The 17,639-nt window shown below is 43.0% G+C and overlaps 1 protein-coding gene across 1 annotated transcript; it reads left to right on the top strand.

The window, feature by feature from the left end:
- The first annotated feature begins 288 nt into the window (after positions 1-288).
- CWC15 (CWC15 spliceosome associated protein homolog) lies at positions 289-16,134 on the top strand. The gene is made up of 8 exons (XM_084287997.1): positions 289-414; positions 957-1,016; positions 2,006-2,144; positions 4,163-4,275; positions 5,219-5,307; positions 5,832-5,942; positions 15,059-15,177; positions 15,783-16,134. Exons 3-8 carry the CDS (start codon positions 2,014-2,016, stop codon positions 15,910-15,912), a joined length of 693 nt encoding a protein of 230 aa, XP_084144123.1. The 5' UTR covers positions 289-414; positions 957-1,016; positions 2,006-2,013; the 3' UTR covers positions 15,913-16,134.
- Positions 16,135-17,639: the final 1,505 nt, after the last annotated feature.

The raw sequence follows: 17,639 nt of genomic DNA, 5'->3' as shown, positions 1-17,639 counted from the left end.
AAAACACTCCAGTTTGAGGGGATTTATAAGGGGGTGGGTTGCTGACTGGCAGGCTGAGGCTAACACTGTCAATGCACACGGCTACGCAAAGGGAAGATCTGGGCGTTTTTATCACCCCCGTACTCGTTTCTACACTTTTTTTTTTTTATTTGTGAACCCGTGTGCTAGAGGAGGAACAGCCTGCAAAGGGCCAGCGCCGAGGGCAGGGGGCGCCATGGCTGGGTAGGCCGCGGCGCCATTTTGGGGCGTGCCCCCGCCCCGGGCAGCCATGATGGCGGGCGGGGCCGCCTCTATGGTAGGGCCTGGCGGGCGGGGTGATGGCGGCGGCCTAGGGACGGGCTGTGAGGGGGAATCTGAGGGGCTCTGAGGGGCCAGGAGGGCTCAGGGACGGCTCTGGGGCATCCTAACATCGGGGTAAGCCCCCTCGTTGTCGCTTGGGGTGGCAGGGAGCTGATGGGCAGCGAGGCGGCGCTGCCTTGCTGTGGGCCCTGAGGTGGCTGCGGTCCCAAAACCTGAGGGGTCGGGTGTGGGGTTTGGGGTTTTTAAGGCCAAGGTGAATGCGGGCAGGGCTCGGGAAGAAGCAGGGGTGGTTTAGGGGGCGTTGGGGCTTCGGGTTGGGCTTTTGTACGTCTTGTGGAGGCCGTGCTGAGCCCCAGCTGGCTCGCATGGCGTTTGGGAAGGTGTCAGCAGCTCGCAGGGAGCCTGGCCAGCTGCTGGCTCCTTTTTTTATTTTTATTTATGCTGTGAATTGTGCTTTCTGTGTAGTGCTTCAGTATCAGTGTGTTCTGCGCGGTGGGATGTCGCTGTGAGCAACAAATACATTGCTTACTTTTAACACAAACCCACGTGCTTTGTGCAAGGGGAGCATACATAACTTTTATTTGCAATATGACAAAAGCACATGGAACAATATCATCTGCTGGGTTTTCTCTGATTTAAATTTGTTCTCTTGACAGCTTTGAACACCTGGCCCTGTGGCTCTTCCTGTATCCCCGCGGATGTATCTGTAGGCAGTGGTGAGTGGGAGCGCGTGCCCTGCTGGAGCAGGATTAAGCGCTGCTTTGCGTAACAGAGTTACGGTGGCACTGGTCAAGCAGACAGGCAGTGGTTGTGTACTGGCCGTGGTGTCCTGAGTGCACTGCATGCTGACAGGGAGTCTGTGTGGCCAAGGCTGCTCAGAGCCTGTTTTGCTCCTTTGTCACAGCTGCAGCTCTTGGCTCCCATTATTCTATTCTTAGGACATGCTGGTGGTAGGTGAGATCCTGCAGGTTCTAAAACAAGAGCTGCTGAAAACTTATGCCTTTGCCTGAGCAGGTTGTTTTGTTATTTGCATGTGGTTTATGTATGGTCGAAGCCATCAGCCTTGTGCTTGCAGAGAAAACATTAGTCCTAGTGCTTGAGAAAGTTCCTCTGGCCAGCTGGAGCTCTGTGCAGGGCAGTCCCACAGGGCTCTGCCACGTTACTAGTGTCAGTGCTGTGCCTGCACAGAAGAACTGACAGGGCCAGGGCAAGGGCTAGAGCCTACAGGATGTGTGACCATCATTGCTTTTTAATTACCAGCACCATCCTGGGCATGCTGTGAGCTGTGTCAGGCAGCATTGGTGGTAGTGATACCGAGTCACACTTTGGGGAATGAAGGAGAAATCATTCTGAATAGGCAGGGAGTTTTTGGCTGTCCTTTTTCCAGGGGAAGGAGTTCAGTTACTTGCTTACCACCGGGACTTAAGGAGAGGAGACTGGCTCCTGGCAATTTATTTACTATATTAACATGACCTTGCATGCTCATTTACATCTGTATGTCAGTTTTCAGTCACATTGGAAAAGACTTTCTTTTGAAAATCTGAACAGATTCTGTCAATAAGAAGCTCCTTAAATTTTAAGGGTCAGGTGCCAAGGGATGGTTAGAGATCTGTTGCTACAGTTCCAGGAACGACGTAGCAGCTTCTGGTGAGTGCCTTGTGCTGTAAGCTCTAGTAACGGCTGCTTCTTGCCCTTGATTCTGTAGCCACCAAAATGACGACAGCAGCAAGGCCCACATTTGAACCTGCGAGAGGAGGAAGAGGAAAAGGCGAAGGAGACCTAAGCCAGCTATCCAAGCAGTATTCCAGCAGAGACCTTCCCTCTCATACTAAAATCAAATACAGGTAAGTGCTGTGTGTTTGGTCTGGCTTATGAGAAAACAGAATAGGAATGTTTGGTGGTTTTTTTTTGTTTGTTTGTTTTAACCAGATACTGTGCAGCAGTGCTGAGTGAGTGGGCTGAAATTGCACATCTCCAAAGCAGATTTAGGAGACCGAACGGTTTGCAGGTTTGAGAAGTTTAATTTTAGTGGTACGTACAGGTATGGAAGTGAGCCATCAGAAGGAGCTTTGGGGACCAAGTGTTTCAGGCAGTGGAGTGAAAAGAAAAGCTTTGGGAGTGGAAGGAGACAGCTGAGCCATTCAGGGTCTGTCACTTGCAGGATCAGACTGAGCAAGTCTCAGAAGGTGGAAAGTGTTTTATGTCTTGATTGAGAACCACTGGGGTATTAAGAGGAGGCAGGGAAATCATGGAATAGCACTCAGGTGTTGGAAGAGCTGATATCAAACACTGCAAGTGGTTCGTGCAGGTCCCAGAAGAGGCAGTTGCTTTAAATAGTCTGAAAGATAATAGGATTTTACATAAATATTATCCTCTGTATGAAATTTGTAATAAATTGTTGATGCTCTGCTGAAAGATGATGTGAAATCTGAGTCAGTGCGGCACAGGCACCTAGAATTTAGCTGAAATGTGTCAGCCTAAAATCATTTTCATCTAGCTGATGTTACTCTTGTCAGTGAAACTCCTGCTAAGGTTTCCCACTTGCACTTTCCCTGTGCAGATTTTTGCCCTTTCACCTCTTCCCTCCTGCCCCTCTGAAGAAAACCTGTGGATGAGGGAGCTGGAGAGGTGGTGTGTTTTTTTTTTTTTGGACAGTACCAAAATCAACAGCACAAAAAGTGCTGTCAGGTGCATTCTGTTATTACAGGAGAAGTGGCTGGTGGTTTGCCTCTTTAAACAGCACTGGGGTTTGGAACACGAGGCTCTTGTTTTGAAAGGAGCTTGTGGGGAGAAATTTATACAGGGCTACAGTGTGTGTTTTAACTAGTCCCTTGGTGCGTGCAGGAGAGATGGAGGGGGCAGTAAGTGTCTCCTTTCTCCCCAAAACCTAATCCAAAGTTGACTTTGTTAAACTGCCAGGCCTGCATCACTGCAGGAAAGATGCTGTGTTTCAGTCCCACTCAGGCTTGCCTGAGTGACACAGGGCCTCAGGGGATTTTTGCAGCAAGTCAGGGATTCTGAAATCAGGTTTTTAATTACGAAAGCAAATGAAGTACTCCATCATGAAGACAGCCTCTGCACACGGTGTATTTATAATGGCTAGAGCCTGGGTTTCTTCAGGCACTCTTACTTCCAGAAGTGGGTTCACAGAAAGGTGAAAAGAATTGCTGCTTTCTTTTTTCTTCATTAGTTCTCCTCCAGGTTTCCACACAAATCCAGCACACTCTGGGTGGAATTCAGTGTGACTCAAGTATAAACAGGCTGCTGCCTTTGGCCAGCGTGTGTTGTATAATAGAGAGGAAAAGGTGTATTTGCAATGTGTTTTGCTGCTTCTCCCTGATTATTTCTTTTCCAGACATGGGACTTTATCTTGTTTCCACTTGGGGGGAAAAGGTTTGAGAAAAGTATACTCGAGTTTTGGTCTTATTTACAAGCTTTAGAGATTTCTTTCCAGTGGCAAATTGAGATGATAAAACTGAGAGAAAAGTTGACCTGATAGATGTCACCCTGGACTGCAGGAGAACAGATTTACAAATACCTATAGGAGGTAGATGCAGTCAGCCTGTTTTTGCGTGAAATTATGTAGGGTTTTTTAAATTCAAGAGTCACTGGAATGAACATGTGTAGGTGTCATTGCATGTCTGTGTGTGTGCAGTGTATGCAAGGAGAAGAGGACTGATGAAGAGAATGAAGAAATGCATGTCTACCGTGTACCCAGTTCTTATTCTCTGCACTTAACTTGTTCACCCCTGGGTTTATTCTTCAAATATTTATTTATTTATTCTTCAAATATTTATCCTTCAAATATTGCTACCAGCTGCAGGCTGTCACCTTCAGCTTCTCTCCCTCCTTGTTATTTCAGACAGACCACTCAGGATGCTCCTGAAGAGGTGCGTAACCGTGACTTCAGGAGGGAGCTGGAGGAGAGGGAACGGGTTGCTGCAAGAGAAAAGAACAGAGACAGACCAACAAGAGGTAAAACCAGCACTTTAACAAGAAACAATACCTCTGTGACATCGCATTTGCACAGAATTCCATGTTACAAGGTTCAGGTTGCAGACAGCGTGTCATGAGAACAGAATTTAGGGTATTGCTCTGATAGCTCAGAGCTGTTGACCTGCAAGGGAATGTCCGCTGCCTTTCACGCTGGCTTCGAGCTGGCGAAAATCTAGGCCAGCCAGTAGAAAAGCAGAGTCCTTCATGCAGGCCAGCTGGTACAGTATGATTGTAATGGTTTGGCAACGGTACGTGCAGTTAATAAAGGCTTTTTTTGTGCTTGGACAGATGAGAGAGGAAGGAGAAAGGGAATGACTCATCTTCTAGTGAAGTAATACGTTGTTTTTTAAAGTACCTGGTTCTGTTCCTGTAGAGTGAATGAGAATTAAAACAAAAATCAAAGGCTGGGATTTAGTGGGATTGTGTTGGTTTTTTTTTGTTTTTTTGTTTTTTTTGAGGAATACTCGTTTTTAATATTAAGCTTGACAGAATTTAGATACTTGAGGTTTAGTTGTGATGTGTACAGAAGTCTTACGGGGATTTCAAATTCACAGATAAAAACAGGTGTCTTTTGGGCCAGACTAGGTAATAGTAATGCTTTGGGGTGGTCCACAGTGGAAACACTGCAATTGGATATATCAAATAAAGATATTTTTCCACAGCTTTTCCTTCTGTTCTTCTTTCATCTTGAAATAATAACTTCAAAAACCACTTAGAGGCTAAATAGTAAGTTTGGGGATGTTTGTTTGAGGATACAAGGGAATTAGCACAGGCATTAAGATTGAGAGGTGAGGAAGAACTAAGCATGAGCTCATTTCTTTCTCTAATGCAAGACAACTTCATAATGGAAATTTTTGTTTTCTGACATTAGGTGCTGTTAAGTGAAATTAACTTAATCACTTTTTTTAATCCTGTCCCTTAGAGCACACGACGTCATCTTCGGTGTCCAAGAAGCCTCGACTAGACCAGATTCCTGCAGCAAATCTTGATGCAGACGATCCTCTTACTGATGTATGTATCTTTTTCCATCTTCTTTCCTTTCATTGTCCTGCCTTGGGGATTTGCTATTAATAGAACATGTACTTGTAGGTATGTTAAAGATTTAAGACAGGTAACTAACAGCTGCTTCCAGCATAGTTTCCTTATTCAGTTGCTCTGCTCTGGCAGAAGTCCAGAGAGCTTCAGAGGATTCTGTTCCACGCTGCAGTGGTGCTCTTAGAAGGAGCAGTTTGCTGTGACTCCTAGCGCACAAAAACTAGAGAACTGAAAATACCTCTTAAAATACTGTTTTTTTTAGACTCAGTCAAGTACTGGATTAGTTAGAATTTCCCAAAGGCAGAACTGTTGAGATAAAGAAGCTGGGAAAACAAGTACACTCTGGGAGACTTCTCATAATTCTTTTTTTTTTTTTTTTTTTTTTTTTCAAATAAGATCTCTGTAGTAATCTTCAGAATTAAAAGATGCATTTATTTTAAAAATGTATTTATTAAACAAAATGAATTGAACTACTACTCTCTTCCTTTTGTTGCTGCTAGGAGGATGATGAAGATGAGGACTTGGAAGACAGTGACGATGATGACACTGCAGCTCTTCTGGCTGAACTGGAAAAAATTAAGAAGGAGCGAGCTGAGGAACAGGCTCGAAAGGTAAAATCTCACCCATTAAAGAGCATCTGCTTTTTGCAAACGTGCTTATCAAAACTGTTGTGCCTTAGGTATTAGGATAAGGGAGAACTGGTAAACAAAGTAAGTGCCAAGCTCCCAACACTTCAAAACAAACTTCTTAAGTGGAGTCTGATGGGTTTGTTTTTCTAGGATTTGCTGTCAAGAATTTTTTCTTCAGCAGACATATTTATGGGTGAATATTCTACCAAAATGTTTTATTTACTTTCCCAGTGCTTTGTAGAGGTGTTTGACTGACGACAATCTTGCTTTTAACACACAAGTCCTTCTCTGAAGGCAGCTGTCACACCAAACCTTATAACGGCATTGGTGACCTACCTGTCATCATCCAGTAGAATTTCATTTTTAACTAGCTTGTATAGAAAAAAGAAATTTGCCATTTTTGTTCATGAATTAAAAATATCAGTGTGCTCTTTGCTTTTGATTCTGGCTTCAACTTCTGATAAAGTTTTTGATCTGTTTACAACACCAGTGCTATGTTGCCTTGGCAAGAAGCACCAACTGTAACTGTAAAGCCAGAACTACTTTGATGTATTCATACATGGATGAATTTATTTAGAAAACGTCTCCATGGAAATTAATAATGTGGCTGATAATCTTTCCAGGATGTGGTAAATCAACTTGCGTATGGCCTACGATTCCTATACCACTGACTCCCCCACCTCCTTGGTGTAAGAGATGGTTGGGCTGGAGTTCGTTACCGAAATCCTTGATTAATGAGAGGACTTTAGGGACTTCGTTCTGGGAATTGTCAGTGTTAGCAAAATGCTGAGTGGTCAGGATGGAACTGCTTCGGCTCTAACACCGTATTGCACTGGAGTTTGCAGTCTGACTATTTCATTTGCACTGCTGAAACGCTTTACCTATGGAGGTGCACGAAATTTGGTGGATACATACAGCATTCCCTTTTCTACTTTGAGTAAGCTCTTTTTTGGAGGTAGGGCTTAAATGGTTTTAGTGCTTTTGAACAAAAAGTTACATACTTTGGTCTGCGTAGTTTTATATGTTGTTGTTAGTTCTGTTGACACTAATGTAGAATCTATCATCTTTATATAAAGTAATCTGAGATAGCATGTGCTAAATAAATCTAAAAACTATTGAATATCGATCGGGATCTTTGCTGCTGTGACAACAATGTTTTGATACCTCCGAACAACTCGTAGCTTTTTCTGTAGCTCAACACGCACCCTTACAGCTGGAATGTTTTTTCACAAATGCTCTCCACGAGATTCAGCTGCTCTCCACTAGAGTTAGTGAGCAGGGCATAGCCTCTAGCAGACACTAGGAGCAGCTAAGAGAGAATAACATGTCAGCTGCTGCAGGCACCAGGGCTTGACTGCTCTTTCAGCTAACAGTATGGAAGTTAACCTTTAGAGTCAGCAAGACCTGTAAAAAAAAACAAAACAGTGAGTTTAACCAAAACAAGTCTGCAATCTTAAAGAAGTTTGGGAGGTTAAAAGCTGTACTATGTTGCTTCAGTGTAGAAACTTTCCTTAAAAGACTGTTGATAATTGGTTCTCCATCTGGCCTGCAAACAGTCTTTTAGGTTAAACTGTAGCTGAAGCATCTCCCATCTCTTGGCCTAGCCATTTGTCACACATTAGGTGAAATTGTCTTCTGCAGTTACAAAATGGCAAAAATGACCTGAAAACACTGGCAACAGTCCTTCCTGGTATTTTTGCTTGAAGTGTATCAAAATACAACTTAAGAGTAGCAACGTAGAGGGAAGGCTGCTAGTTGAAATAACCCTGCACACAGTGCCTAAAGTGAAAACTTGTATCCGGGTACGTTTTCAGTTTGCTTCATTGTTGCAGTTATACATCAAGAATAAACAGCGTAACTTTTGCCATGCTTCAATTTGGAGACCTTGCCTTGGGAAAATAATGGTAGTAAATTACAGCACGCACAACCACACAGGTGCTTGTCTGTTCATTTGTGGAAGGCAGGGCTGTTAGCAGTCTACAAAGTTCTTATTTTGTCACTAGAGGGTGCTAAGAGCTCTGAAATTTTTCTTATAGCACTTCTTTTATCTTGCTGTCTTTCAACTGGTGTTATTCTTTGCCTTCATGGGTGCTCCCCACCCATAGAACAAGGGGTTTACAACGTCCAGCACCACGTGAATACTTAATAAATGCACATTTATCTGAAATTAATCCCTTTATTTCATCCCTAAAATCATTAGTTATTTGCAATAGTATTGCACACTCACTACCTACTCTGTTCATCTTAATGAATGGTGGTTAATTAAAAAGTGACATCTATATTAAACAGCGGGTGCTCTGAAGTAATTGGAACTTTATTTTCTTTAGGGTAATTTTTTGAGTGTAGGGAACTAAGAGTATGTTCATGGAAAAAAAGTAAAAACCAACGCAGAGTGCAGTGTTGGAAAGAATTTCTGGTACTAAGGGTTTATTTAGGAAAGGTTTCCTAAGGGCTGCAATCTGTCTAGGTAATGCTGTTTCCTGTGTCCTTAAAATAAGGTGTTATTGACAAAGCATTTCATAACCATTTAATATAAATCCCCTTTCATAGGATATATGTGGATTTTGTATTATCACATGTTGCAAACTGTAATTTAAATCTAATTTTGTAAGTAACTTTATATTAGTCGTGTAGCCGATTTCGGGATAACATCTCATGCAAACTGTTAATTGTAGCTGCCGTTAACCCTAAGCCAGGTAAAGAGTTGGTTTATCTGCTGGAGCAGCGTTGTCCCCAGTGGACGGGTTGGGTAAACTGGTGGCAAGGCAAAAGGGAAACAGCAGGGAATGCCTCTTCACTCTGCTGCACGTTATTCTCACATCTGTTCAGTGTTATACAGGCAGATTAACATGTCCGTGCATCTTCTTGGAAAAGATGACATAGCTAAAATGTAGCACTCGATCCCAAAATTGTGCTATATGTGGGTCTTTTCCTTGTACTTCAGGTACGCTATCCAGCAATGTTAGTGCAGTTACTTCTGAGACTTCATTTAAAGTAAATGCTGTATTTTTGGTAACTGTTTTCACTGGTCACTTTGGTGCTCAGTACTGAAGTTGCCATGGGAGGAGGACTGTTCCTTTTAAAGTGCATTACTGGTCAGGCAGTAAAAAATAGGAGATAGGAATGTGCTGTTTTTCGGTTCATCATGTTCTGTGTTAACTTCCCTCATGTGGTAATGCCAATCTCCGCCAAAAACCTCTAATTTTGGTAAATGTTAGTGTGAAGAGGTCCTAATTTCCTTCATGCTGGTATTTCCTTTAATCTGTGAAGGAAATAGTGGTTTTTTTTGGTTTGTTTTTGTTGTTGTTTTTTTTTTTTTAATCAAATAAAAGATTGCCATCAAAGCCTATTAATATCCCAAAATGCTTTCATTCCCTTTAATTTTTAGAAACAAAACAATTACTATAAACTTCTTAAAAAGCTGACTGGGAATGGAAGTTGTTCTGACTTTTCTCCTGCCCTCTGCAATTTGAACCTCTTTAACCAATTTTAACCTAGCTCATTTCTAGGAGAGACAGAACTGACCAGCAAATCTTAGTTTTGGGAGCCATTTCTGTGGAATAATCCTGAATCTGTCTAAAACTGTACAAACACAGGAACTGCTGCCTGTGCTAACCATCCACGGATAGCTTTTGTGGGACCACGTTTCAGTATTCCAAATTCAGCGTTACAGCACTCCTAATTTCCAATTTTCAAGACTTCCTTAAAAGGTAAATTGCAATAATTAAAAACAAACCTCAAACCAGCGAGCTGCTGAATGTACAAGCACAGTTCCAGCAAAGCTATTTTAGCATCCAGTCATTTTATGCTTATCTGAGCACAGACGTAAAGTTTCTGGCTGGCTCTATTACAGTTTCATTTCACCCAGTGCTTCTCTGTAACTGGATGCATTTCTTTACTCTAATGGCCAAAGGAGATCTTAGCTCTGTCCTGTGTTGTAGCCACAGTTTCTCTCAATTAATACATTAAATGAGTCTTGATTTTAACCCTTTCATTTAAATTTTAAGTATATAACTAAAACTGGAGTGCCAAATTGGTGATTAAGGAAGGATTTCAATAAAGAAGCAGATGTTGGAGTATGTTTCTTCATTAAATGTTTGTGAGACGTGCTGGCAGTGCCTTCCCTTGTCAAAAACTAATGATAACATCCCATCACTTGTGGGGAGAATGACAACAAATTTGCATATAGGCACTGCAATTACTCTGTATGTTTATTTTTTGGAGTTTCAAACAATTATTTGAAACACTGTATTGCACAGAGTTAGTGATCTGGGTGGGATTAAATTACTTGAGTTGATTTCTGCATTATTAAGTTTTGTTCTGTGCTGCTAAAGATGCTGCTGTCACAGTTTGTCATTCAAAAAATATCACTTAAATAAGGTTTTGTGATTTTTAGCCTTCAATGAAACAGGGATATTTCAGATTTTCTTCAACAACTCCGTTTCTGTAAGAACCGAGCAGGGTAACTTATTTTAATACAATGGAGTCATTTCAGGAATTTCAGCACTTTTCTGCAAAAGTAATCTTGCTCTGTGCGAAGGGTAGCAGCTATACTGGAAGAAAAATAACCATGGTAACAATACTGTTTTTCTTTCCTTTGCGGTCAGAAACAAGTATGCCAAGGGACTGTTATTCTTGCAGCAAGATAAGGAATGATTGTTCAGTTCAGGTTAATGCAGCTTTTTCTGCTTTTTTTCCCCCCCCCATGATGAGTTCAGGCGTGCAGTGGAGGCTTGCTGTGACTCCCACTTCTCACAGCATCACCTCCGTCTGCTTCCTTGGGGCACAGGGCTCCCTCTGCCAGTCCAGTTTTACTCCCCACACCACAATATTCCTCTTCTCTTGCCTCTGCCACTACCACGGGGGCAGCAGAGGGAGGAGCTGCTTCCCACCACCGTGGCTGGCTTCTGAGTCATCCCTGCAAGCAGTTGGTACAGCGCTGCTGCATGTAGTGATGGAATAACCTGCAGCGTGGTGGTTTTTTTTTTTTCCTGTAACAGTTTAGGAAAAGAATTGTATGCCTCATTTTGCAGAACGGAAAGGCGGACAAAGAAACCTTATTTTTAAAAGGGTGGAGTGAACAGAGAGAGGCTATTCTCTCCCTTAGGCTTTTCTCCCGTTGTAGGTTCGTTGTACCCGCAGTGTTTTAACCTAATCTGCCTTTGTTCCACCACGCAGGAGAACGGTGCAGGCTTTGGAGGAGGCTGAGCCGTTTATTTTGCAAACAGCTGTGCTGTGTCGTGCCCCAGAGGTGTGAGGCTCAGACAGCTGGGAAGCTTGTGTCTGCTCTGTTGGGTTTGATACAAGCCATGCTCCGTCGCCTGGAGGAGTGGGCAGTGGAAGATTGATGTGGAAAATTCTGAAATGTAACGAAAACCTTTTTTTGGCTGGAGATGAGGGGTTTTACAGCTCTGGCCGGAGTGTATAAATGAGCCTGAGTGTAAATGTCAGCTTTACAGCCCCGTGAGTTACACCTCGGGTTTCCTCCGTGCCTAAGATACAGAATTGAATAACCAACCGATTTCGTACTTTCTGCGTACCTTCCTGGGGAGGTTTTAGTAAAGCTAAATGATACAAAAGTCTTCAAGACTCATCTTCAGAATGAGCCTACTTCCTAAATCTGGAATGATGGAATTCCTGCAATAAGCCACCGCGTGCACCACGTCGTCTTTGTGAGGTGACTGAGCCTGGCGATGTCTTACTCAACAGATCTGTTCCCCATTTGCTTTTGGGCTCTAATCCGTTGATCTTTAATGACAAAGATAACGCAGCTTGTTCCTACTTGTGGTTGTGCTGTCTCTGCAGGTCTAAAAGCAGGGTTCTGTTCACCAGCAGAGCGGCAAAGCAGCCAACAACGTGCCCAGGGGCTCTGCGGTGTTGCTTGCAGCAGAAAGGGAAAATGGATCTTTGAAATAAGATTCCTGGGTGTTTTCTACAACTGCTGTATCTCTGAAAGATCTGACAGCTTCTGTTGGCATTGTGTTCTTAGTAGTTTCTAATAATTTACTAGGTGCAAAAGTAAAATGTAATCATTTGAAAGTCCTAATATAATCCTTTGTTTCTTTTATTAATAGCGTGATTTATTTTTTTTGCTGCCTTTCAGTCCTCTGGAATTGTAGGTGACTTGGGTCAAAGTATTTTTTTTAGCAGGAATGTGCAGTTTTAGACAGGATTCAGTTGCCCTTGAAATGCCAAATGGGGATGCACGTACAGCTTACTCACCCGAGCTTCCATTCTGGTGCAGTGGAGACGAAGCCAGCACAGCAGGCAGAGCCCGGAGTGTGGTTAGTTCCCCGGGTGCGTGGGTTAGGGCGAGCAGCACAGCTCTCCTGGCACCACGCTGTATTCTCCAGATCTCCTCTGAGATGTGAGCTCCGATGCCTCCAGGCAGATGTCTAAGTGTAGGTGGCTGAATCTGGAGCTAAATCCTGCTCTTGCACTACTCCTTGTAGGATAACGCTTCTTAAAAATGTGATGTCACTCTTCAATTTGATTTTTTTTTTTTTCTGTCACCAAATCTTAACATGTCAGGCTGATGATACTTTTTTCATTATCAGACAGCAAAATATGTTAGGCTGATCGAGACTGGAAGGTATTACGTGGGTCATGCAAAGCGTAAAGGTTGGGATGATGGCTATGTGCAGTTTTAAAATCTTATTACAGAAAAACTAGATATGCACACATGCATTCGGGTCCAGTAACTGGACCGTTGCCGAGGTTGGTGGCTTAGAAATCTGATGTGCCGTGCTCTGCATGCCTCCTTGAGAAGAGTTCCCCGGCGTTCAGCTCTAAAATGGAAAATTGCTCTGGTGGTTGCATTTATAGGACTTGAAGGAAATTCTCTTCGCAGAAACTTTTGTCAACAGAGGAATATTAATTCATTACAATGCTTTTATCAGTACCAGTTTCTCTTGAGTACCGTCCAGTATCGTTTTTGTTTGTTTTTTTTATGTCTGTACCAAATTACAGGTCCCTTTTTTTTTTTTTTTCAAAGTCTGACTTTTAATGGAGCAACAGAGATTTAAGCTTAATGAGGCAGAACCCACCTCATTTTGGATGACACAGGAGCACTTCGTGTGTTTGCATCCTGTTGTAGGTTTGCCAAATGGGATTAAACACAATCTCTTGGGAGTAACCTGAAAATCAATAATGATACATATATATATACATATATATATATATATATATATTTTTTTTTTTTTTTAATTTTATTTTGCTCATATCAATATCAAAGTTTTTGCTTGGTTTCCGATAAGTCCTCCGTAGGCACCAGGGTCCGGGTGAGATGGATGTGCTGGGCAGCCTGAGGGCTGGTGGGAGCACCTGAGCTGGAGAGCAGCACATCTGATGGCGCTCCTCTGGGCTCCTCCTTGTTATGAGGAAAGAAAATGGCAAATCAAAGGCTGGCATGCCATGATAAAGAGGTTGCAGGCATTTCTCCTGTGTAATCCACAAAGGAAACAAGTGTAAAATTTGAGTTTGTAATTCTAAAACGGGGGAAGTTGCTGCTCTCTATAAAATATCTTTTGATTTCTGTGTTTCTTTATTTACTGGGGTGGTAACGAGTGATGTTGGAATGCAGATGCTGGATTTAGACCCCTGTGTGGAATGCAGAGCTTCAGTTTATTTGTGTTAATAACACTCACGGCTGCAGTCTGTGGTAAAGCTCCGTTGACAGCGCAGAAGGAGCAAGTTTGCCTACCCACGTGTTTGGGTAAGGGTACCATGGGGTTGTCCTCAAGCAGTGCCATGTTTCCAAGCAACATGCTCTTTTGGGGAGCTCTTCCATTCCATTGGCAATTAATTGCAGCTAGTTACAAACTCTGTTTTTGAGAAGCAGCCTACTGGTAGCTGTTTTTTCATAAGTAGAACTCAGATTTTGAAAGGTAAAACCTTTAGCAGTGCCCCTGCCTAGTCTGGTGTTTGTATACATGGCAAGCTGGGATTGTTCTCAAGAGGCTTGGGTTGTCTTAGAGGAATTTTCTACATACCTGGGCTGTGGAATTGAAAAACGCTGCAAGTTATAGATAGATTTAGTAATATGTCACTTAGTTTTGATTAAGTGTTTGAAGCTAGAGAACTCTGGCTAGGATCAGTTTTCAAGTTTAGCACTTAAACCTTGTAAATGCTATCATCAAGGAAAACATTTCCTCTTCTGGGGTCCCACAGCAGCCCTCAGCCGTGAATTTGCTGCACGTTCGAACACAAACCTTACTCGTGATCTCTGTCTTTCATTTGTATAATTTATGAAAGCAAAGCTTTGAGTTTCCTGGGGCGCTAATGAGACTTGAGGATGTTTTTTTTTTATATATATATTTTTTTAACTAGGCTGTTTGCAGGCCATACTTCAGCGCGCAGGGAGGGGGAAACATAGTTAGTCATCCAAATGAGAAAATGTTGTTTTCCTTCTGGTACGTTCACCAAAGAACCCTTGTAATGCATTCAAAAGGGTGTGGCAAAGCGTACTGATGTAAAATGAGCATTACATTACCAAGCCTGAGCATTTAAGTCACTAAATGTATGAATACAGCTTGTAAGCGCGGGCAGCAAGATCCTCTTTGTGTTGCTTGTAGTGCAGCACCTTGCTTAGGCTGGAGTTGGATACCTCTAGCAGTGCAAGGAGAAGTAAATATTGTCTTTAATCAGTCCCTAGGGAAGGTGTAGCTGTAAAACCCAAGCAGATTGCTCAAGATGATAGAGAGGTTTCAAGAAGCTGAAAGGTTTTTTCCACCTAGTGAACACAGTGTAATGTATTCTCTTCTCTCATGAGGATAAAGCAAGTCTTTTAATCTGGATACAGTTTTTCATATAATAAATATGTAAATGGTAAAGCTAGAGTTTAACTGAATATTTGATGGGATATCAGAAGCAAGTAGAGCAGAAATGAGCATTGCTAGATGTAGGGTTTATTAGAAACGTTAAGCTCTTTAGTGTATCCCTGCTTCTGTCCTTACTCCCGTCGTATACAAGTGTCAAATGCTCTGGGAAGTCGGAGCTGTGACGGTGGGTATTTGCAGCCAAATAATGTTTTATCTGTCTCAACCAACTAAATTAGAACAGTGTCCCAGAAGAGTAATCTGTCCTTTTTTGGTTCTCAGGAGCAAGAGCAAAAGGCTGAAGAAGAACGAATTCGAATGGAGAACATCCTAAGCGGCAACCCCCTGCTGAACCTTACGGGCCCAGCGCAGCCTCAAGCAAACTTCAAAGTGAAGAGGAGGTAGGGTGCAGCCTGTGCTGTGAGGTCCCCCCCCCAAGTTCCCTCACATTGCTGTGAGTCTGTAAATGTCAGCGTTTTGCTCGTTTCTCTGAACAAACCATCCTGCTACTTTTTGGTACAAAACCAAAAAACAGGTTAAGAATTGTCTGTGACATTATTCATATTGATACGAAAAGTAGCAGGACCAAAGTTCCTAGAGAAATCTGATGTAGTGCTTCTCTTTAAAATGTAACTTTGTATTTATAGGGTAGCTGCAATTAACAGTCTTTTTTTCTGAAAAGGATTCCTGTTTGCAGATATTCCAATTACTGTTGTGTTTATCAGAATTCTGGGCCATTTGTTTTCTGTTCTGCTCAAATATCCAATATTTTCTGCAAAGAGAAAATAACCTTTAATCCACAGATATTTTTATTGCTTCTAACTCGAAAGCATAGAGAAGGTGGCTTGGATTAGAAGAACAGATCTCTTATTTTTAATGACTGAATCCACTCCTAATGACTAGTTGCTCTTTTAAACAGGAGGGCCAGATAACATTTAAATATTTTTATAAATTGCACTGGATTTTCATATAACCCCACTAAAGTACATCATTTCTTTATTTTCAGATGGGATGACGATGTTGTCTTCAAGAACTGTGCCAAGGGGATAGATGAATCAAAAAAGGACAAAAGATTCGTCAATGATACCCTGCGATCAGAATTTCACAAAAAGTTCATGGAAAAATACATCAAGTAGTACAGTTTTATGTGCTTTGGTGCTGAAGGACTTGGCAAGTCATGGCTGTTTCCCCCCTCCTTGTCTCTGAATCCAAGGCTGAACATTTGGTCATGAGTTCCCAAATGCTTTTCCAAGATCATCAACGGCTTCATAATTAATAATTGCTGTGTATCTGGAGTTTTTATTCCTTCAGTGTGCTTTCCTTTTCAGTTTTAATTAAACCAGTTTGTGTTTCACGGATGTTTTTCTGTTCATATTTCCTTTTTCTGGCCGCCTTGTAAATGGTAGGAGAGAGAAGCTGGTTTGCAGTAAACACTCGGATTGTTTGGATTGCTTTCCAAAACAGGCTGTGTTTGTAAGGACGGGGGTTTGTAACTGGCACAAATTGTATGGCAGTGCTGTCAAGGACAGCGAGCAGCTGAATGCGATAGGGTGCACTGAGAAGGCCTAATCTTTCTGTAGCAAAGTGGACTGCTTCCTCTTAATATCTAGTTTCAAACTTGGTTATTCTTCAGTTTTGTTTTCTTCTGTTAGCAACCGAGTTACCGTTCTGTGGGCTGCCTCCAGGTTCTCACCAGCCCCATGTTCTGGGATGTTCTGGGGAGGTACAGCCTGGGGGGAATACTCAGGGACCTCAGGGGGGTTCTTCTGTAATAAATCATCCCAGTGCTCAGTCCTTCAGACGCAGCCACATGTCGAGGCTCAGCCTGTGTGCGTGGGGTTCAGCCGTAATGGCATCGTCAGAAACTTGCAGTGGTTTTTATTACATGAGCGATCTCACCAAGATACCATTGTATGCTTCAGTTTCATCTTGAAATGTCCATTTTAACGTTTAAGAGGATGACATAAAATCTGAATGACTGAAAAATCTCAGTTGTGAACAGATTTGTTTCTTTTTTCTCCTCCATCATCTCGGTTGCACTTGAAATCCAGGCCACGCGACGCGGTGGATGTGAACCAGCACAGAAGGTGGTGGGAAGCCCTCTGCCTGGGAGTTACGGTGGCAGAGCTCGGATGTGTTTATGTAAAATCAGTGCCCTTGCCAGTGTTACTCCCAGTCTAGCTCATTCTCCGTGCCACTTCCAGCAGCAGTGTTATTTTCAAGCTCTTAATTTGAAGCCGTATCCGATTTCATTTTCAGGACAGCGAGCGTAGAGCACCGTTTGAGATTTTTTGCTGGGCATGACTCTAGTGTCCTGTAGAAGGTTTCGGTAGTTGTAGCTGTATTTTCCACCCTCTCATTAAGCAATGCATAGCACGCTAATGCCAACAGCTTATACCCGTGTTTACTTGGAAGGGAGATTTTCGGCATGCTTAGGGTCATGTGGCTCCTACAGCTCCTGGAGGAGGGTGTGTGTGTGTTGCCCATGCTACCTGCCGCGTGATAGTAACAGCTCCCCAGGGTCAGAACGTGGCTGCAGTTCAGAATTCGCTCCTGAATTTAAAGCTACTAAAATCTGGGTGCACAGGCAGCGTGTTTGGGGGCGGCAGGAGCTGTTCCTGTCACAGCCTGGCCCTGCTGCTGCTCTCGGCCTGACCCAGCAGCGCTGTTGTGGTGCCCCTGGAGAAGCAGCCCCGCAGCCCCCAAAGCCCAGGGCTGCAGCTCCCTGAGGTTTTGTTGGTGGTGTTCAGCCACAGCACAAATCCGCAGATCTTATCTCTGTCCTCCCCCCGACACAGCCCTGTATCATGGCCTCCTGCAGCGAAACCTGACCTGAGTCTGGGGACCCTGCAGCACACCAGCA

Source organism: Netta rufina, assembly GCF_964035555.1.
Source record: "Netta rufina genome assembly, chromosome: 1".
Classification (NCBI taxonomy): domain Eukaryota; kingdom Metazoa; phylum Chordata; class Aves; order Anseriformes; family Anatidae; genus Netta; species Netta rufina.
Note: the sequence above shows the minus strand (reverse complement) of the source record. Positions and strands in the feature narration are given on the sequence as shown.